The 24,577-nt window shown below is 34.3% G+C and overlaps 1 protein-coding gene across 6 annotated transcripts in view; it reads right to left on the bottom strand.

Moving 5' to 3' along the window:
• The window catches only part of TFAP2B (transcription factor AP-2 beta), a 69,937-nt gene that overhangs the window by 43,597 nt on the left and 1,763 nt on the right, over positions 1 to 24,577 (bottom strand). For 2 of the 6 annotated variants that reach the window (XM_040348364.1, XM_040348367.1), the window contains exons 2-3: positions 18,496 to 18,954; positions 12,912 to 13,020 (exon numbers count right to left, since the gene is read on the bottom strand). In XM_040348364.1, coding sequence (XP_040204298.1) covers positions 12,912 to 13,020; positions 18,496 to 18,954 — 568 coding nt within the window. Of the gene's footprint in view, positions 1 to 12,911; positions 13,021 to 18,495; positions 18,955 to 21,084; positions 21,685 to 24,577 lie in introns of those variants that run through there. The other 4 variants (XM_040348365.1, XM_040348368.1, XM_040348366.1 and 1 more) reach the window with 3 other exon arrangements.

Below are 24,577 nucleotides of genomic sequence, written 5' to 3' on the forward strand. Positions count from 1 at the left end.
TCACCTAGTCGCAGCTAAAGCAGTAATGAAAGGAAAATCCGGTTGGCTGCGCACCAACCTGAGATCCAAATGCCTTTATTCACATAAAACCATGAAGAACATGAAGAGCACTACATGTACAGTACACACAAACTTACATGTTTCGTACATGAATTGTGCTTTATCAAAGCCTTGATTGTACATGTAGTGCTCTTTATATTCCTTGTGGTTTTATGCGAAAAGCACTTGGGCCTTTTTGCCTTGTCTCGCCACTATCCCAATGTCGTGAGCTCCCTACAGACAAAGCTCACCTGGAGGAATACTACTGTATAACTCTCAGTTTTCGGAGGCTTAACTAAGGCTTTGTTCCCATACCTGTTCGCAAGAAAATAATCCAGAAACCTGCAACCTATGTCACAGAAGTAGTTCACAACTCCTTGGGGGAAGCGGTTACACTTGGGGCTTTCTGCGTTGGGTGTTCAAGGACCTTGTCCCACCACTGTCCTAATGTCTTAAGCTCCCTACAGACAAAGCATAGCGAACTAGAGACTGGTTGAAAAACATTGATTTACTAAGGCCTGGTGGCTGAATGGTTTGCACTTCTGCCTAGTAGCACTAGGGTCATTGATTTGAATCCCAACCATGACACTATCTGCATGGAGTTTGCATGCTCTCCCTGTACCAGTGTGAGTTTACTTTGAGTAAATACATGCTGGTAGGTTAATTGGCTCCTGTCTACAATGGCCCTAGTATGTATGAATGAGTCAGGGATCTTAGATTGTAAGTCATTGAGAGCATGGACTGGCGTGAATGTACAATATATATGTAAAGCATTGCATAACTCAATGGCGCTATAGAAGTACCTGTAATAAATATAGCATGTTCACTTTGCACTGTGAGGGTTCACTAAGCTTAGTGAATTAGGTGAAGTTGAGATTGCTGAGATCATCCAATCATCTGCAAGCTAAATCCTGATTTTTTTTTGTTTCTCTTGCACATGATTGGGTATTCAAAGTGAACACAGCTTTACTCATCTGAATTAACTGAGCACACAAAAATAATATATATATATATATATATATATATATATATATATATATATATATATATATATATATATATATATATATATATATATATATGTATATATATATATATATATATATATATATATATATATATATATATATATATATATATATATATATATATATATATATTTATTTTATGTATGTATGTCATTTTACATTTTTGTGATGGGTGGTGGTAATAATTATTAGGTGAGTTTTTGATTACTAATGTCCTGCAATGCAGTTAATTTTGTATAAATCAAGCTATAAAAATCAAACTATTAGTATTACCTATGGTACCTATTTTTTTTTCCTGGGAGTCTTCCCATTATTTATTTTTATAGCCTTGTGTTTTGGTACAGTAATCAACACCAATTTGGTGGTATAGTGGACTACATAAACTATTGTTCCCTTTAATGCAGGGGAGCCCTTTAGATAATTCTTGCTCTTTGCATTATTATTTTTAACTGCGCATACACTTTACTAAGTGTAACAGCCTCTCATACGTTAGTAAATCAACCTTATAGCCTAAAAGATATTGGGGTTGATGAGCGTAAAATCGAATGCGGATGTGCATGGTAGACCAATCGGCTTGTTCGAATAGGCTTTGGTATAACAAAATTGAAAGCTGATTGGTTTCTATGCAGAGCTGCACCAAATTTTGCACTCTCCAGTTTTAGTAAATTAACCCCATATACTGTATGTCTTCCTATTTAGTAGTGTCTGGAGAACAGCCCTGCCTCTCTCCATAGGCTAATCACAAATGGTCTTACAAGGTCATCTTTCATGTTTCGGGATGCCTCAGTTGGCACTATTAAATAGGAAGAATAGAGGACGGTCACATGGGTATCTATGGGGTATGTGTAGGGGTAGCTATACCTCCCGGCATCTGTGCCAATTTAGTAGTGTCTGGAGAACAGCTCTGCTTCTCTCCATAGGCTAATCACAAATGGTCTTACAAGGTCATCTTTCATGTTTCGGGATGCCTCAGTTGGCCCAGATGCCGGAAGGTATAGATACCCCTGCACATACCCCATAGATACCCATGTGACCGCCCCGTATCGTCTGTGACTAGAATTACAGAAATGCTTTTGGGCCTAAGGCCTCGTACACACGGCCGAGGAACTCGACGTGCCAAACACATCGAGTTCCTCGGGCAGTTCAGCACTGAAGCCGCCGAGGAGCTCGGCGGGACGAGAGCTCCCATAGAACAACGAGGAAATAGAGAACATGTTCTCTATTTCCTCGCCGAGCTCCTCGTCGGCTTCCTCGGCCGAAAGTGTACACACGGCCAGTTTCCTCGGCAGAATTCAGCGAGAAACTCGGTCGGAAGCTGAATTCTGCCGAGGAAACTGGTCGTGTGTACGGGGCCTAAGAGCTCATTCACACCTGGGCCTTTCAGCTCTGTGGCCTATTGTATGATAACAACATATGTGAAGCAGACCATTTTATTTCATGGTTTGGTCAGATCTTAGCAGTTATATGGGCTATAGGACAATGCACTCAGATAGTCCTGCAGGCAGTAGTTTGGGTAGGCTTTACACCATATCCAAATTCAAAATGAAAACGATGGACCTTTTTGAATTGCAGGTTTCATTGTGCAGATATGAAGAGACCATAATGGTGGCCACAGATGATAAGGTGTCCATTCTTCTATACTGTTGTCATAGATCTGACTTATGGGAACATCGGTGCGTTGTCAATGATCGGCCATCAATAAATGCCATAGGACATGCTTGATCAGCTTTGTCTCAAAGATATGCTCTAATAATTATGTGTAGTTTATGTGATGACTACCTTTAGATTGTAAGCTCCATGATCAGGGCCCTCATACTCCCACTGTATTGAACTGTATTGTAATTGTACTCCCCCCTCTACATTGTAAAGCGCTGTGCAAACTGTTGGCTCTATATAAATCCTGTATAATAATAATTATAATGACTAACTGGCCTGAGCTGCCCATAATCACAGTCTTTTCTGGTTTTATTTGTATGTACCAATAGTAAGCCATCTTTCAAATACACCAATAGATTCTCTCCGCCATATGTATGGCCTGAATTTTTTTTGGTCTAGCAATCATAACATCTATTTAGGGTAACCTCTCATTATCCCTGCAACTACCTAAGCTGGCAAAACCATTTACACTGAAAACCGACTAAAATCTCTGCATATATTGTATACTGTATACACACAGTTATATACAAAACATCAGACTCTTCTAGAAAACACAACACCTTCTAAGTGAAAAGCAGCAAAAACAAGCACTACAGGAAACAAACCAAAAAACGTCAACAGACAATTACTGTTTTCTGAATATAACAAATTGCATAAATCCCATAAATAATATTGTGCAAAGCTCTTTACACCTTGTCAATCAGTACACAGTAAAGCCTCTTTTGACTGAATTAATTCTTCCAACATTTCATGTAGCCAGCCAACAATTTCTCTCTTCTTGTTTTAAAACAGTTTCAGTTAAAAAAAGATATAATACTTCTTCCGTGCTGTAAAGGTGACATGTATTTTCAGCAACTGTGAATTCAAATATGCAGATAAATAGTAACTGTAGATTTAAAGTTGTGGAAAAGATTCAGGTTTAATTGAGTTTCCTGAAAAGATGATTTTAGATCAACAAAACGTGTCTGCCTCTAAAAATGTGTGTGTGCACGTCTGTGTGTGCATGCGTGCGCGAACATGTGTGTGAAAATGTGTGTGTGTGTGTGTGTGCACGTTTGTGTGTGTGTGTGTTTAAGTTCGAGGTGTTGGGACCTGTGTCAGGTGATTTTATATCTGTAAGTATGAATCAGTGTAGAGATGTGTCTGCAAGTAGGGAGACAGAGCGAGTATGTGTGTGTGTCTTTAAGTGTGAGATCTGATTGTGTGTAGGGGGGGGGGGGGGGGTGTTTGTATCATGCCTTTTATTTAGGTGTGTGTGGGAAGGTATTCCCATAGGTGTAAAGTGTGTGTGCTTGTGTAATACTGTGTTCATATGTATAGAGGAAGAGAGTGTGTGTAGAGAGAAATATATATACAGAGAGTATAGGGGTGACAGAGTATATACTGTATGTATATAGAGCTTTTATATAAATAGACGTGTGTGTGTCAAGGGATATATGTATGTATGTATGAGAAAGTATGTATATATATATGTGTGTGTGTGTGTGTGTAAAGGTAGAGAGACAGAGAGTGCATATATATATATATATACATATATATATATATATATATATATATATATATATATATATATATATATATATAAAGAGAGCACACACATATATATATATATACGTAGTGAGCAAGTATGTGCATACATATGTAGCAAAAAAGAGAGAGAGGGAGCATTTATATGTATAGAGAGAGATCATATATACTATATATATATAGAGATAACACATATATAGAAGGAGATCATATAATATATATATATATATATATATATATATATATATATATATATATATATATATATATATATAGAGAGAGAGAGAGAGAGAGAGAGAGAGAGAGAGAGAGACCACATATATAGAGGGAGATCATATATACTAGAGAGAGAGAGAGAGAGAGAGATCATATATATGTATAGAGAGAGATCATATATACTATATATATATATATATATATATATATAGAGAGAGAGAGAGAGAGAGAGAGAGAGAGAGAGAGAGAGAGAGAGACCACATATATAGAGGGAGATCATATATACTAGAGAGAGAGAGAGATCATATATATATATATATATATATATATATATATATGTATAGAGAGAGAGAGAGAGAGAGAAAGAGAGAGAGAGAGAGAGAGAGAGAGAGAGAGACCACATATATAGAGGGAGATCATATATACTATATATATAGAGAGAGAGACCACATATATAGAGGGAGATCATATATAATATATATATATATATATATATATATATATATATATATATATATATATATATATATATATATATATATAGAGAGAGAGAGAGAGAGAGCATATATATGTATAGAGAGAGATCATATATACTATATAATATATACAGAGAGAGAGAGACCACACATATATTATATATATTTATATATATATATATATATATATATATATATATATATATATATATATATATATATATATATATATATATATATATATAGGAAGATCATATATACTAGAGATAGAGAGCTTATGTAGAGAGATCATATATACTATATATATATAGAGAGAGACCACATATATAGAGGGAGATCATATATACTATAGACAGAGGTCATATAATATATATATATATATATATATATATATATATATATATATATATATATATATATATATATATATATATATATATATATATATATATATATATAAAGGATAAAAGAGTATAAATGTATAGAGAAAAGCTGATATATGTGTGTAGTGAATGATTGCCTGAATAGTCAATGTATAATAATAATTATAATAATACAGCATTTATTCCACCAAACACAAGCTTGAACCCTCTATCCGCTGACATTGTCTTATGATTGTGCCCAGTCCTGGAGTAGTGTGTAGGTGTATGGCGATGTACAGTATGAAGGTCCGATGACTGTGGCAGAAACGTTGCCATCCGCGGGCCTCTTCCTGTACAATTTGTACTTCTCTAACAAAGCCGCGCGGAGCCCCATAGAGGAGCTTTATAGAGGAGACCTCATAGAGGAGACCCCATAGAAGAGCTGTTATAGAGGAGCCCCATAGAGAAACCTTCATAAAGGAGCCCACGGGAGCCTCGTAGAGGAGATTCATAGAGGAGCCTTCATAACGGAGCCCCATAGAGGAACCCTCATAGCGGAGCTTCATAGAGGAGCCATCAGAAAGGAGCCCCATAGAGGAACCTTCATAAAGGAGCCTCATAATGGAGCCCTCATAGAGGAGCCCTATAGATAGAGGAACCTTCATAAAGGAGCCCTCGGGAGACCCGTAGAGGAGCTACTTAGAGGAACCGTCATAGAGGAGCTGAATAGAGGAACCCTCATAGAGGAGCCCCATAAAGGAGATTCATAGAGGAACCTTCATAAGCGAGCCCTGTAGAGTAACCTTCATAGAGGAGCCCCGTAGAGGAGCTACATAGAGGAGCCCCATTGATAGAGGAACCTACATAAAAAAAAGTCCTCGGCAGCCCCGTAGAGGAGCTACATAGAGGAGCCCTCCTAAAGGAGCCCCATAGAGGAACCTTCATAAAGGAGCCCCATAGAGGATCCCTCGTAGAGGATCCTTCATAGAGGATCCCTCATAGAGGAGCCCCATAGAGGGTCCCTCATAGAGGATCCCTCATAGAGGAGCCCCATAGAGGATCCCTCATAGAGGAGCCCCATAGAGGATCCCTCATAGAGGAGCCCCATAGAGGATCCCTCATAGAGGAACCCCATAGAGGATCCCTCATAGAGGAGCCCCATAGAGCATCCCTCATAGAGGAGCCCCATAGAGAAGCCCCATAGAGGATCCCTCATAGAGGAGCCCCATAGAGAAGCCCCATAGAGTATCCCTCATAGAGGATCCCTCATAGAGGAGCCCCATAGAGGATCCCTCATAGAGGAGCCCCATAGAGGATCCCTCATAGAGGATCCCTCATAGAGGAGTCCCATAGAGAAGCCCCATAGAGGATCCCTCGTAGAGGAGCCCCATAGAGGAGCCCCATAAAGGATCCCTCATAGAGGAGCCCCATAGAGGAGCCCCATAGATGATCCCTCATAGAGGAGCCCCATAGAGAAGCCCCATAGAGGATCCCTCATAGAGGAGCCCCATAGAGGATCCCTCATAGAGGAGCCCCATAGATGATCCCTCATAGAGGAGCCCCATAGAGGATCCCTCATAGAGGAGCCCCATAAAGAAGCCCCATAGAGGATCCCTCATATAGAGGAGCCCCATAGAAGAGCCGTTGCTGTGCTAATGATGAATGATGGTGATCACAGACTGATGAGCTTAGACGGGGTGACAGTCAGCAAATCGTCCTTGTCACTGTCACGCATCGTCTGTATTTGTCACACAAACGCAGAACAAAAAAAAAAAAGAGAAAAGACTGAGCCAGGCAATAAGCCCAAAATGAGTTATTGTAATTACATTTAATTAGTTTAATTAGTTAATTATTTTGCTTACAGCTGTACGAGAGACTGCAAACATTTGTTAAGATCTCACCCTCGGTAACAGCGGGGGCAATATAAATCAGAACGGCGCCTGAGAGCGTGCGACTGAACGCGACAGATCGGGAAACGGTCGCTGTCCTGATGATGGAGGGCAGGTGAAATTGCCCTCATCTGTTTGCCAAAGGCTAAAATAATCCGAACAATTCCGATAGGGGGAATGACAGTCTTGTGAGGCACAAAATAAGGATCTCATTGGGGAAGACAGACAATACATTTCATGGTAGAGAAAGGTTTGGAAACGGAACAACGCGTTTTGACGCCTGAAAACACCCTGCCCAAAATAGCTTACCCTTGTGTTTTTTTAATATCCTGACATGACAGGAGGGGGCTGGGTCAAACCGTTTTGGCTCTCCTACAGCTAAATACAATTTAATTACACCCAATGCTTATTGATAAAATTCTCTCGTTGGCAATAAAATAAAAGAAGGAGCTTCAGCTTTGTATTATTAGAACAGTCACATAAGAGGATTGTAGAGGATAATGTGTGGAGCATTAGTCACTTTTTTTTTTTTGCTTTATTCACTAAAAAATAATAATCTATTCAACAACCCTAAATTATAATAATACACCAGGCAGTATTTTATTTCTTTAACCATTCAGGGAGAAATACTACTTTATTCCCTTTCACCTCACCCTATAATCACAAAGTATCCATCAGATAACAATTATTACATTGTAACTTTCTGGAGGTTTATGTTTCTTTTTACTACAAGGATATGGCATTTAGATTATACTTATCACACCAACTGTTTTTCTTTTAGAGAGTGTCTATAATAAGCAGATCTATCAGATAAGGTTCACTTTCTTTACATTACAAGATATATAAAATGCTATACAATAGTAATGCTATGTATAAGATATATAAAATGCTATACAATAGTAATGCTATGTATAAGATATATAAAATGCTATACAATAGTAATGCTATGTATAAGATATATAAAATGCTATACAATAGTAATACTATGTATAAGATATATAAAATGTTATACAATAGTAATGCTATGTATAAGATATATAAAATGCTATACAATAGTAATGCTATGTATAAGCTATATAACATGCTATACAATAGTAATGCTATGTATAAGATATATAAAATTATACTGAAGGGGGTGGAGCAAATAATTATCATTTTTTATTTTATTTTTCTGCTTTGGTACATATTTACCAAGAGGTGGCCATACATAAATGATCAATTTCTTTTGCAAACGTTCTCTCCCGATAAAAACAATAATTCGACAGTCGAAAAACCCAATCGATCGATATACCGCGTACAATATTAGATCGATAGTTGGAAAATGCGAACGCTCATGATCTATCGTATCTCTATTCCCATTACGCAATCTCATCATCCGATCAATCAAAATTTGATCGGATTCATGGCCAAAGCATCTCGATTAATGTAGAATGATTGATAATTTGATCGGTTTGTCTGAATCAATTGGAAGGAATTTATGATTGTTTGCTGATTTGATTGTTTTGATCAAATTGCACATTGATTGGATACCCAACTTGAAGCATGTATAGCCATCATGATTCTAATTTCTGTTATTAAAAAAAAAAATCTGTGTTGCAGGGCTTCCATTATTATTTAATTCCCAGCTAGTCTTAATATTATATATATATTTTTTTAGAATATATTCATATTAAATATATATTTATATGATATTATCAATATTATACATATCACTTAAAAAAAAACATATACATATATATATATATATATATATATATATATATATATATATATATATATATATATATATATAATGATTTTCCAAATATGTAGAATTAATGATAACAAGGTAATAAAGGTAACCTCTATTTACCTTTAATTATACATACATGTATATGTATATATATATATATATATATATATATATATATATATAATTGAGGGGAGTTACTTCCCTTTTAGCTCTGTGCTTTCCTGGAGCAATGTCTGTATATATATATATATATATATATATATATATATATATATATATATATATATACATATATATATATATATATATATATATATATATATATATATATATATATATATATATATATATATATATATATATATATATATATATATACATATATATATATATATGTATGTGTTTTATTTATTTATTTAATATTTCAAAGTATGTGTAATTAAAGGTAAATAGAGGTTACCTTTATCACCTTGTTATCCTTGTTATCACTAGATCTACATATTTGGAAAATCAAATCCTGCATATAATATATAGAAGGGATGGTTTAATATTAAGTACTAGTAAGTAAGGAGTAGAAGAAGCATTTTTTACACAGTTTGGATACCAATTGTGAATGGTAACAGACATCTTAGGGCTGATTTGCTAAATGCTGTTTATGCTGCAAGGAAGGCTTCCTTTAGCTTATGTGATGTAGAGCGTTTTTTTGTACAAAGTTTAGGCTCCTTTAGGCTGCATTCACACCTGAGTGTAGCTTTGTTTGGTCGTTTTTTCGTGCGTTTTTTTCGTGCGTTTTGTCGCGCGTATTTATGCGTATTTGCGCATTTGCATACATCGCCTTCTGAAGTTTTTGTACTTTGCCATTTTTTATTTTAGCCAATAGGATAAATGATCATCTTTTCATCACTTGTTGCTATGTTGGTAGATTTTATTTATCTTCTGCCTGGGTGAAATGTTCTATTGATTAAAGCGACTAAACGCCCGTAGCAAACGCTCGTTGTCGCGCTAGTCGCTTGAATCGAGCGTTTCCATTACTTTCTATGGGAAATACAAATGCTCAAAAACGCCCAAACTGCTCCGATTCGCGCAACAAAAAAGGGTCCGGAACTTGTTTGAGCTTCAGGCGTTCGGCGTCAGGCGTTTTGGAGTGGAGATCTGAACTATCTCCATAGGGAATAATGTATTTTTCCCCTCTAGCGTTTTGTAGCGTCGCGCTTCAGGCGACAAAACGCTCTGGTGTGAATGCAGCCTAAGTTTTGTGTTCTGCCTGTAGAAGCAACTCAATGTTATCCTTTGTGTCCATACACATTAGGACGTTTACAGGCATATTTTTGAGAACAAGTTAGAGGCAGAAAAAAAAAAACCTTCTCATTCGCATTTCTGATTGGAGCTCACTGGCAGAAAAAAACGTAAAACTCTCCTAAACTCTTCTAAACTTTGTACAAAAAATGCTCTATATGGACGTTTTTTTTTTTTAAGCCCAGTGTTGCTTGCAGCCTTAGTTCCATGCACACTGGGCTTAAAAAAACGTCTGTTCTTTTTGGAGTAAAAAAACGTCCATATAGAGCATTTTTTGTACAAAGTTTAGACGAGTTTAGGAGAGTTTTACGTTTTTTTCTGCCAGTGAGCTCCAATCAGAAACACGAATGAGAAGGTTTTTTTTTTCCTGCCTCTAAATGTTGTTCTCAAAAATATGTCTGTAAACGTCCTAATGTGTATGGACACAAAGGATAACATTGAGTTGCTTCTACAGGCAGAACACAAAACTCCTGTAGTAGCAGCGTTTTTTATTCCAGTGTGCATAGGTGAGTTTTGGTGAGTTTTGGTGATTTTGGTGAGTTTTGCATGTTTTCTGGGGCTCTGGGCACACTGGGTTTATAAAAAAAAGGCTGTTCTCTTGAGAGTAAAAAACGTTCATATAGAGCTTTTTTGTATAAAGTTTAGGAGAGTTTTACATTTTTTTCTGCCAGTAAGCTCCTATCAGAAACACAAATCAGAAGTTTTTTTTTCCTGCCCAACATTGATCTCAAAATATGCCTGCAATCTCCTAATGCACACTATGGGGTTTATTTACTAAAGGCCAATCCACTGAGGGGGAAAATAAAGGAAACAGCATTTTAGCTTGCACATGATTGGATGCTAAAATCAGCAGAGCTTCCCCTCATTTCAGATCTACCCCTCAGATTTACAGCGACTGCACTCCCAAGTGCACTTGTTGTGCAAAGTGGATTTGCCTTTAGTAAATCAACCCCCATAGGATAACATTGAGCTGCTTCTACAAGGCAGAACACAAAACTCCTGTAGAAATAAACGATTTGTAAGCCAGTGTGCATGGACCTAAAAGGGAAAAATCCCCTCCATTTGTTTTTATTATTATTATTATTATTATTATTATTATTATTATTATTATTATTATTATTATTATTATTGCCTTGCATGACTGATTATTTAAAGTTCATCCTATTTACCAACACTCAAAGGAAAGTGAACTTACACTAGTGAACAGTCTCTACTCCCCACTGATTGATAATGTCGGTCTATGTAGTTACAAAGAACGAATCAGAAAAATAAAACATAGCAATGAAACTATCTATTACATCTCCCATGATATTACAAATGTAGATATTTTAAGTATGTGAAAAAAAAAAAAGTAGCCACAGAAAAATGTAATCAGTACTTTGTTTTACATTTGGATAGATATAAAAATGCAGATATTTAAGTATGTGAAACAAAAAAGTAGCCACAGAAAATCAAATATACAAAAGTGCCATAAAATGTGATGTCTTCTGATTAATAAATGACAAAAACAAAACATAAAACAATATAGTTATAGAATAATCATGATGGCAATAATCATGATCATCATTATAAATATATATATATATATATATATATATATATATATATATATATATATAGAGAGAGAGAGAGAGAGAGAGAGAGAGAGAGAGAGAGAGAGAGAGAGAGAGAGAGAGAGAGATATTTTTATCTATCTATCTATCTATATATATATGTACATCTATCTATATATATATATATATATATATATATATATATATATATATATATATATATATATATATATATATATATATATATATATATATATATAGATAGATAGATAGATATCTATATATATACACATCTATATCTATCTATCTATGTATATATATATATATATATATATATATATATATATATATATATATAAACTATTTGAGAACTATATGGTACTATATGGCTATATGGTATTGTGAAAGGGGCAGCAGTTATTTTTAGAACTATTATAGGTTGGCACCCTCCTTATATAAAATTCCAGGTTATATGTTATTGATAAATAAAATAAGAAAAGATTATATATTAAAGATATTATATATATATATATATATATATATATATATATATATATATATATATATATATATATATATATATATATATATATATATATATATATATATATAAAATGATGATGATTAATGTGATGGTGATGATGATGATGATGTGATGATGATGATGATGATGATTATCATCTATCATCACTACTATTATATAATTATATTTTATGTTGTATACATGTGATGTCATATAAGTGAATAAGTGTGTGTGTGTTTGTATATAATGATGATGATTAATATGATTAATATGATGGAGATGATAATTATCATCATTATTACTATTATATAATTATATTTTATTTATATATATATAATTTAAGAACTGTAAAGTGGTAAAAAAAAATAATAATAGAGTGCACTATTAATATTCTACACAATTTTTTAACAGATCAACCTTATACAAATATATAAAGATCTCCCCAGAAACATAAATATACATTTTAGGGGTCAAATAGTAATAACAACAGGTTACATTTTATGACTTCCATATTAATAATAATAATAATAATTGTTATTAATGCAACATATGTACTGTATAAAAACATAAAGCAGAATATATGAATAAGACATGTAGAGCTCTGTAATAATTACCCCAGTAATTTTTTGATAAGTAGGGGGTGTGGGTACACTGTTCGTTCATACCTTTCTTGATAACTGACTGGTCCAACAGATTCATGGCGTTATTAGCATCTTCCACTGACTGTGAATATAAACCAAGAGAGATTAACAGCGTGAGAAGGTTGGATATTAAAACACAGGCATTTATAAATCATAGGCAGCAGCTATTTCCATTTATATTAACCCGGCAGGACAGTGCATATTATGCAACCCATATGGACACAGAGTGGGGAAAATGAAATATATTTTCCAGCTGATGTTGGGGCCCCTCGATCATAAAAAATGAGCTTGTGAAGTGTCTGTTGGAGGCTGTGATTTTCTTATCTTGTTATACATTGAATTATACGCAGAATCCTGCTGCAGCCGGGGCTGAGCGAGCGGCGACGCGCGTCTGCTCTGCATAATTCAATGCCCGGGCGCCGCTTCAAATAAATCGAAATTTAAATAAGACTTCCTATATACACGGTAAGCAAATGAAAGGCGTTCACTTAACGCTGTCATTTATTTTCTCATTCGATTTTGTGCTAGTTTGGGTAATGGCGATGGCTTGCCTCTTGATATATATTGGGGTGGGGGGGGACAGGGGAAATAAAAATAATTTTAAATATAGCAGACAAATATTAGTGTATTCGACAGGCAACATTTTTAATAATGTGGACTGCATAAAGGGTAAAAGAAAGAATGTAATGCTGCTGTAGTAATAATAAAAATAGCAAAAACACCTAATTTGAAAATAAAAAAATATATTCAGTAAATATTATCAAGTATAATAATAATACTTAATAATATTTACTGAGTATATTTTAGATGTTTTTTAGGCAATCTAAAATAAAATAATAAAAAATAAATAAAAATAAAACGTCAAATAATAATATTAATATTGACAATATTATTAATATTGGTATTATTATTATTGGATGCTTTTTTTTTAATTGCACAATTTTACGATATATATATATATATATATATATATATATATATATATATATATATATATATATATATATATATATATATATATATATATATATATATATCTATATATATATATATAGACATCTGCGCAAACTGTTGGCGCTATATAAATCCTGTATAATAATAATAATAATATATAGTAAAATTGTGCAATTAAAAAAATATATATATATAGTAAAATTGTGCAATTTAAAAAAAAGCATCCAATAATAATAATACCAATATTAATAATATCGTCAATATTAATATTATTTGACGTTTTATTTTTATTTATTTGTTATTATTTTATTTTAGATTGCCTAAAAAACATCTAAAATATATTCAGTAAATATTATTAAGTATTAATAATAATAATAATAATATATATATATATACTTTAGATTACCCAATTTGAAAAATCGAAAGATTAAAATATATTCAGTAAATATTATCAATATTATCAATCATTATTATTATAATGTTTTTGCTGGTAATATTATTATTATTATTATTATTATTATTATTATTATTATTATTATTATTATTAATACAGCAGCCTTACATTCTTTGCTTTACCTTGTATGCAGTCCACATTATTAAAAATGTTGCCTGTCGTTAAAATGATTGTTGTTATTATTTTTCAGAAATTACTTTTACATTTTTTTTTATTATAGGTTGCCCAATAAAAAAATGTAAAGTTTAAGATTTTTCTTTTAACGTAAATATCGTCATTTGCTGATTTATAACTATTATAATTATTGGTATTCTTCTACTTCTTATTTTTATGATAATTATTATTATTACACTTGACGAACGTCTGTATTTTTTCACTGTATCCATAGAGTTCATTTTATAGCAACATAAATTATAATACAAAGTATGTATATTATCTTCATAGATAAATGCATATGTCCAAAAATATTAATATTGTGGAACCAAACCGACAATTATTTAAAAATAAAATAGTTTTTATACATATTTTTAAGGGGTCAAACTAATTTCATATAAATTTAAAATGATAAATACATAACTAAAAAAAAACTAAATTAAATAAAAGTTTAGTTATATATTTTATATTATCTTTTTAAATAAATGTAGATGTCCATCGAGTGTAGTAATAACAGACCACAAATGATTAAAATAACAACATGCATCTTTTTAGAAGAACGCATACTACACCTAATTGAATCTAAATTTAAATGTATACATGAATATAAAATAACTATATGTGTGTGTGTGTGTGTGTATATTATCTTTATGAATAAATGCAGATGTCTAGCAAGTGTAATAATATCATTATTAAACCAAAATAATTAACAATTATATCTAACAAATTATAAACTATATATATATTATATATATATATATATATATATATATATATATATATATATATATATATATATATATATATATATATATATATATATATATATATATAAACTAACATACTCGTATATATATATATATATATATATATATATTTTAAAGAGGACATTGGAAACGAATTACATCTAAATTAAAAATTATAAGCAAATAAATATAAAAGAAAAAAAATAAGACAAGCTTTTTTTATTGAAGCTTTGTGATACTTTTTCTCTTTTTTTTTTTGTGTTTTTCGTTTGCTATACTAATCGTGTAAATCTATAATTTTATTTTACTCGTTTTAATAACCTGTATAGCTGGATTTTTTTTTTTTCTGATTCAAGACTTTGATTTATCTATGCGCCCCACCAAATTATTTTTGCCATTTATAATGATTATTGATTGGCAGAAAAAATATCCTACTTAGCCAATACATACAAATGACTGCAGGACTATTTTGTTTAACTCTTTATTTGCACTGCACCAATTTAGAGTCTCACAGTTTTGGTAGATAAGTGGATTAGGATGGGAAAAGGTTAGATGGGTGGCAGTGGGGTCAGCCTTAAATTGGTCTGTTGGTGACATTTAGCTGGGGGCTTTGTCCCCCCCCCCACCTGGCCTCTGAAGGGGGGCTCTCCCATTCTGAAGGCTGAGGCCCCCTCCTCTGCCCTGTACCCTGCATGCCCCTAGTCACCGGGCACCTAGTAGCACAGTAGTAAGTAGTGCACAGGTAAGTAGTACACAGTTGTAAGTAGCACAGGTAAGTAGTCCAGCCCTCACCATCCAACAGTACCGTGCTGAAGTCGTTGTAGTTAATGAGGACTTGCGTGTGATATTCTATCTAATTACAATCGCCTGCTGGGTTTTTGTTGGGGATATGTACCCAGCATGTTGGCACTTAATAGTCACTGAGAGGATCGTAAAAATTTAATTAGGACTACACGCAGAAATATGGCACAAACAACTGAGACTTTTAATTACTATACTTCTTCACTTTAAAAGCATGCAGGAGGGTTCCTGGGTGTCAGGTTGGCACGGAGGGGTGTGAGTGGCACCCTCAGATTTTGTGGCAGGCCAGATATGCAAAGGGTAAAGCCATGTGTCGCAAGCTGTCATTAGAGCCCCTGCGACATTTTTTATTTTTCTGAACCCAAGCATTGTTTTTTGTTTCCAGAAAAAAAAAAAAGTCTTAAGTATTGCAAGACACAAGCTAACTTTGTTATAATAATGGCATTTCAACATGCTTGTTTTGACTTGTGGCTTTCCTTTCATGGGAAAGATTCAATTGCCGATGTATGCAGTGTGGCAGAACTAAACGCATTACATCATGTCATAGAGTGCCCACGTTTGTTCTTTAAATGATCAGAAAAAAATGACATTTTCCTATTACTGCTGCAAAACAAATTGGATTAAACTGCTGCATTTTGTTTTCTTATTTCAAAATGACGCAAAAAATAAAATGAAAAAAATGTTCATCTGGTTTTTAACGCAATAATAATGTGTTCAATGTCTAGAACAGAGAAAATCAGTATTTAATATTTCCCAATATTACTGTAGATTACCAGAGGGGTGATAATGACATCATTGGTTGTAATGTAGACCCTACAAGCAAATTGATTCAAAGTTGTAGGAACATTAGAAGTTCAGAAAATACATATTATCCATCCATTACACATAATGCAACACAAATCTAATCTACATCTATGATATCCTTGTATGGCATTTGGGATCCGAAACGAAAACATGCTTAAAATTCTGCTACGAATTATTACCGATCGAAGATATGTCATAAAACCATCCAATTTATATGTATCGATGTACACGTTACAGGCATGGAATTATTCACCAGGCATGGCACATTGCAATGACATCACATCTATCTATCTATCTATCTATCTATCTATCTATCTATCTATCTATCTATCTATCTATCTATCTATCTATCTTTCTTTCTTTCTTTTCTTTCCTTGCAATTCATATGTTTCAAGGCAATATCTGAATAGTCATGTATGATTCAGAAGCATTGCCAATACTAGATTACATTTTGTCTGTCTCTCTATCTATTCTTTCTTTCTTTCTTTCTTTCTTTCTTTCTTTCTTTCTTTCTTTCTTTCTTTCTTTCTTTCCTCACTCTATTTATCTATCTTTTTTCTCTATCTCTATATTTTCCTTTATATATTTATATATTGATCCTTGTACTCTATCTATCTATTCTATATTTTCACTTCTGCATCTATTTACTTCCATGTTCTTTTCTTTCTTTCTTTCTTTCTTTCTTTCTTTCTTTCTTTCTTTCTTTCTTTCTTTCTTTCTTTCTTCTATCTATCTATTTTCGTTTATCTATCTATCTATATAATGCTCCTTGTACTCTATCTATCTATCTATCTATCTATCTATCTATCTATCTATCTATCTATCTATCTATCTATCTATTCTATATTTTCACTCCTGTATCTATTTACTTCCATGTTCTCTTATTTCTTTCTTCTATCTATCTATCTATCTATCTATCTATCTATCTATCTATCTATCTATCTATCTATCTATCTATCTCTATATTTTCGTTTATATATCTATATAATACTCCTTGTACACTATCTATCTGTCTATCAATCTATTTTCGTTTATCCGTCTATATATTGCTCATTGTACTCTATCTATCGATCTATCTATATATTTTATCTTTTCATCTCCACATTTTTTAACTTCCATGTTTCTCTTTTTCTTTCTTTCTTTCTTTCTTTCTTTCTTTCTTTCTTTCTTTCTTTCTTTCTTTCTTTCTTTCTTTCTTTCTTTCTCTCTTTCTTTCTTTCTTTCTCTAGATCTATCTATCTATTTTCTATCTATCTATCTATCTATCTATCTATCTATCTATCTATCTATCTATCTATCTATCTATCTATCTATCTATCTATCTATCCATCCATCCATCCATCCATCCATCTATCTATCTATCTATCTATCTATCTATCTATCTATCTATCTATCTATCTATCTGCCTTCTTCACCTTTTGGTGTAAAAAAATGACATACACTATAAAAAGAGAGATAATACCAACAACAGCTATAATATAATATAATATATGCAGTAAAACATAACACAGTAGTACAATTGATTTACAATATATATATATATATATATATAAAAAGTGTCATGTTCCAGGATAATAATACCATCATTTCTCATGCCATGACACACACAGTGGTGGTAAAGTCAGAGCTGTGCCCTGCGACGTACCTGAACATCGTCCATGCCAGGGTGCCCAAGTCCATGCAGGGACAAGCCATCCCCCATGCCGGAGTCCAGGCCATGGTGGCCAGAGTGTAGGAGGACATCTGGGCGGCGGACAGAGTGGTAGTCCCTCCTGGGGTCCAGTCCAGACAGTTGGGGCAGAGAGGCTCTGGGTTGGGGTAGGAGAGATCCGGAGTCGGAGCTGACATCCTGCCTCTGGCGCTGCCCCCAGGGGTGCTGCTGGGGCTGGTGCAGGGGGTTCAAGGAGTAGGGGTCGTTGACATGGGAGTAGGGGTCCTGGCTCTGGTGGTATGGCAGCGGCTGGTATGGCGGTGGAAAGTAGGGGGGCTGAAAGTCCGATGATGGGGTGTGTGACAGCGGAGGGGCGCTGGAGTAGGGTCCTTGGGACACCGAGCCCAATTGGGACAGCCTGGAGCTGTGGCTGGGGACACCATCATGGCGGTCCTGAAACACAAGCCAACATTTCTGTCATTTCTTTTCAAACTACACATCTACCCCCACATACCTCCATCCAAATTAGAACCCCATGCCCAATAACCATTTCCAAATCACCACCACCAACCCAATACAACCCATATCCTATAACCCATGCCGACAAAATAAACCTCTTACATGCCAGAAAAACACACACAAATTACTCATTGGATTAATATTATAAAAAAAAGCTAACAAAAGTGCACTATTCAGTTACCATGTCCACATTACAATCACCATCCTAATAATATATCATTACAATCACCATCCTAATATATAATATAACATTGCAATCACCATCCTAATAATATATCATTACAATCACCATCCTAATATATAATATAACATTGCAATCACCATCCTAATATATAATATAACATTGCAATCACCATCCTACTATATAATATAACATTGCAATCACCATCCTACTATATAATATAACATCACCATCCTACTATATAATATAACATTAAAATCACCATCCTAATATATATGCTATAAGCCATGTCAACAAAATAAACAACTAACATGAGAAAAAAATAATTAAAAACAAACACAAAAAGACCCACTTACTCACTGGTTCAATAATCTTTAAAATCACAACCAGAACAAGTCATATCCTATAACCCTTGCCAACAAAATAAACCACTTTATATTCCAAAATAACATAAAAAACAGACACACAAATTGCTCATCGAATCAATCTTTTTTTTTCTTTAAAGTCACTCGGTAGGCCATTCAATAACCATTTCCAAATCACAACCTCCACCATAATATATAACCTATATCCTATAACCAAAATAAAAGAAACCACGTATAATGCAAATGAATAAATAAACAAGCAACACATTGCTCCTTCAATCTGTCTAATAAAATAGCCAGTCAGTGCCCCACTTCATGACCTTGCCAAATGACAACTACCACCCTCATATATATATATATATATATATATATATATATATATATATATATATATATATATATATATATATATATATATTTCATTTTATTTTTTGGTATGTAAGTGGGATTATTTTGTTGACATATGACATATGATATATATATATATATATATATATATATATATATATATATATATATATATATATATATATATATATATATATATATATATATATATATATATATATATATATATATATATATATATATATGTAGATATATGTAGATATATATAGATATATATATATATATATATATATATATATATATATATAGATATAGATATAGATATAGATATATGTATATATATCATATGTCAACAAAATAATCCCACTTACATACCAAAAAAATAAAATGAAATAAAAAAGAACCCACACAAACTACACCTCAGATTAAAAATGTTCGTATTCAAATAACATTCTGTTATATCCAATTACACCAGATCTGGACACAAAACAACATTATCAAAAAAACAATAAAAACTGTGAAATGTTATCTCAAATGTTATCTTAATGTAAAAATGAAAAGTCAGAATTAATAAATAAATACAAATTGTATAATGTTATTCTCAAGGAATGTCATATAGCCTTGACAAAAAAGTCTGAATTATTTTTTTCCTAGAAGGAAAAAATAAAATCCAAAACCACAGTCCAGCCTATGAAAATTATCCTAAAAAATATTGCAAAAAAAGTGGAAAAGCCCATAAATATTCGAAATAAAGTTATCAGAAGAGTAAAACAAGAATACAAAAAATAAAAAAATAAAAACTTACGAAACAATTACAGTAAAGTTAGAATAAAAAAATGCAAGAAATAAAATAAAAAATAATACAAATAATAATAACAAAATAAAACTGAGAAAACCAAACCGCCCTATCTAGAAGAGACGTAAAACAAGGGAGAGAAAAAAAAAGTGTCCAAGTCCAAAACGCCACCAGCAAAATCCACTAAGCTACTCTCCCCCCTCCACAGCTGAATACCGTCTACCTTGCGCCAGGCAGGAGAATCCAGCTGCACTATGCAATTATTGCCCTAAATTACTAAGCCAAAGGCGTTAAAGAAAAAGAAACAGGATTGCCTAAAAAAAAAAAAAAACATAAAAAAAGGGAAAAAAAGGTGAAAAAAAAATACAACTCACCATAGCTGAGTAGGTGTGAACCAACATCTGTGCAGATATTCAGTGCCTTGCAACAGTTAAATCAAATAATAATAAAAAATAGCTGTAAGTGAGGGCTGAGGCAGGAAAAAAGCTGCAAAACTGTTTGAGAGTGTTCCAAGACAATCCATCAAAAAATGCCCCCAAAATATAGGAAGTGTATTGTCCTCGCAGCCTGTGTGAGTGGCTCCCTGGTATTTTTTTTTTTTTTTTTGAGCTCCAAATGTAATCCTCTTCCACCCAAGGCTAGAAGCAGAATGTCTATACGACCCTGCCCAACTCTGCACTACACCGCCTCACAATAATTGATATTCATGACTATTAATACTACAGGAGCCCTTTAAAGGGAGCATGGAGCGTGAAGCCTCAGCCAGCTCTCTAGCTCCCCTACCCATTGTAAGTGACGTTTATTCAATGGAGAATTACTAGATGTAATCAGAAGAGAGGGGGGGTGGCTAGGAAGTCTTGGCTAAAAAAACTTTGCAACAGAATAGTGTCAATTAAGTTTGAGCAGAGTGTGCAAAATACATGCAAACATAAATACACACACATACACACACAGATACACACACATAGATACACAAAGCAAAGTGGATTATGGAAGGATCACCATAACCTAGAGGCTAATAAAAAATATTTCCTCCTCTTTCACTTAATTACACCCTACTAATAGCCCTTGGTGATTAACACCCAAACAAATAAACAAAGGTTGTTGCACCTCCCAGAAGTGGCGCAGAGAGCACAACTTTAGAGACAGATTTTTTTTTCTTTCTTTTTCTTTTTTTTTTCTTTCTTTTTTCTCTCTTTTTTTTTTTTTTTAAAGAGAATTTCTCGTTTCACGGACAGCCACAGGCAATCTGAAGTGTCTTTTGATGTCCTGCGAACTAGCAAAACCAGCCGGGCCGTCATTATCTGCTTGTTTGCTACACAGGGCTGCAGAAGAGAAGAGAAAACAGCATTTTAACCCAATTCTTGGCGGCAGTAAATTCCTTGGAGCTCAGACAGGCCGGGTGTGCTTGTCTGTTTGGGAGGGGAGTGTGGCTAGGTTTTGGGGGGGGGGGGGGGGGGGGTTCTTCTAGGATTTGGGATTTTAGGGAAAGAGGGACTTAGGGGGGATACTTGTAAGGTTGGTACTAGAGAACAAGGACATGGGACTACCTAATTCATAATATATTGGGATTAGAGTCAGAGTGTTATGAAGGTGTTTTTTTTTTTTTTTTTTAGGAATGGGGGGGGGGGGATACTTGTAAGGTTGGTACTAGAGAACAAGGACATGGGACTACCTAATTCATAATTTATTGAGATTAGAGTCAGAGTGTTATGAAGGTGTTTTTTTTTTTTAGGAATGGGGGGGGGGATACTTGTAAGGTTGGTACTAGAGAACAAGGATATGGGACTACCTAATTCATAATATATTGAGATTAGAGTCAGAGTGTTATAAAGGTGTTTTTTTTTTTTTTTAGGAATGGGGGGGGGGGGGGATACTTGTAAGGTTGGTACTAGAGAACAAGGACATGGGACTACCTAATTCATAATATATTGAGATTAGAGTCAGAGTGTTATGAAGGTGTTTTTTTTTAGGAATGGAGGGGGGGGGAGACAGAGAGAGATGGGGAGAGGGGGATGTGGGGGCGAAAGAGAACAAGATGGATAAGGGGAGAGAAAACAGAGATAAAGCCAAAAAGAAAAAAAAGACAGCTGTGTGATGGGGAGGGGACAGACAGAGTAGGAGAGAGAGAGAGAGAGAGAGAGAGAGAGAGAGAGAGAGAGAGAGAGAAGGAGAGAATGAGAGAGGGATAGAGAAATTAATAGGGGAGAAAGAGAAAATAATGATAGAAAGGAGATAGAGAAAGAGAGGGGGGAGAGAGAGAATAGGGGTAACAAGGGGACAGAGAAAGAGAGGGAGGGGAATGGAAAGAGAGAGAAGAGGGATAGAAAGGGGGCAGAGAAGTAGAGGGGGGCATAGGGAAATAGAGAGAGAGAAAAGAGGGATACAAAGGGGGCAGAAATAGGGGGATAGAAGGGGGGGAGAAGGGGAAGGTGAGAGACAGAAAATAGAGGGATAGAGAGGGGAAACGAGAGAGAGAAGGGGAAGACAGAAAATAGAGGGATATAGAGGGGGCAGAGAGAAAGAAAGAAGGGGAAAGAGAGAGAGAGACAGAAAAACGAGGGATAGATAGGGGCAGAAAGAGAGAGATAGAGTGAAGGGAAAGTTGAGAGACAGAAAATAGAGGGATACAGAGGGGAAAAGAGTGAGAGATAGGGAAGGGGAAGACAGAAAATAGAGCTATAGAGAGGGGGCAGAGAGGGGGAGAGAGAGGGTGAGAAGGGGAAAGGGAGAGAGAAAATAGGGGGATAGAGAGGGGGCAGAAAGAAAGAGAGAGAGAAGGGAAAGGTGAGAGACAGAAAATAGAGGGATAGAGAGGGGGAAAGAGTGAGATAAGGGGAAGGGGAAGACAGAAAATAGAGCTATAGAGAGGGGGCACAGAGAGAGAGAATGAGAGAGAGAGAGAGAGAGAGAGAGAGAGAGAGAGAGAGAAAATAGGGGAAAGAGAGAGACAGAAAATAGAGGGATAGAGAGGGGATAGAAAGAGAGAGAGAGCGAATGGGAAGGGGAGAGACAGAAAATCGAGGGATAGAGAGAGAGGAAGAGAGAGAGAGAGAGGGAAAGGGAAGGGGGAGACAGAAAATAGAGGTATAGATAGGGGGCACAGAGAGAGAAAGTAGGGGAAAAGGAGAGACAGAAAATAGAGGGATAGAGAGGAAGGGAGAGAGAGGGAGAGGGAAGGGGGAGACAGAAAATAGAGGTATAGATAGGGGGCACAGAGAGAGAAAGTAGGGGAAAAGGAGAGACAGAAAATAGAGAGACAGAGAGCGGGCAGAAAGAGAGAGAGATGAAAGAGAGAAAGAAAGAGAGAGAGAGAGAGAGAGAGAGAGAGAGAGAGAGAGAGAGAGAGAGAGAGAGAGAGAGAGAGAGAGAGATAAATTTAAGGATGAGAGAAAGACAGAAAGTCAGAGAGAAATAGTGGAATAGAGAGGGGAAAGACAGAAAGAAAGAAAGAAAGAAAGAAAGAAAGAAAGAAAGAAAGAAAGAAAGAAAGAAAGAAAGAAAGAAAGAAAGAAAGAAAGAAAGAAGGAAAAAAAGAAGGAAAAAAAAAAAGGGTAAAGTGAAAAAAAAAATCCAAACAAAAAACAACAACCTAAAAAAAACCCAGAGAGATAGATAGTCAGGTAGGCAGAAATAGAAGAAGCGTAGGGAGACTCCACCGTGTTAATTGAAACAATTCGTTCTTTTCTATATGTATTTATTAATAATGATAATAAGAGGACAGAGGAGAGATAATGAAGACATAACATCTGATTAAAAAGAGAGAAAAAGAAGAGAGAGGAGAACAGTGAGTCAGGGAAAGAATAAGAAAGAATAAAGTGGAGAAAAGAAGGGATGCAGATAGAAGCAGGGTGAGAATGATGAAGA

The sequence above is a fragment of the Rana temporaria genome, chromosome 4 (assembly GCF_905171775.1).
Source record: "Rana temporaria chromosome 4, aRanTem1.1, whole genome shotgun sequence".
In the NCBI taxonomy this organism is placed as follows: Eukaryota; Metazoa; Chordata; class Amphibia; order Anura; family Ranidae; genus Rana; species Rana temporaria.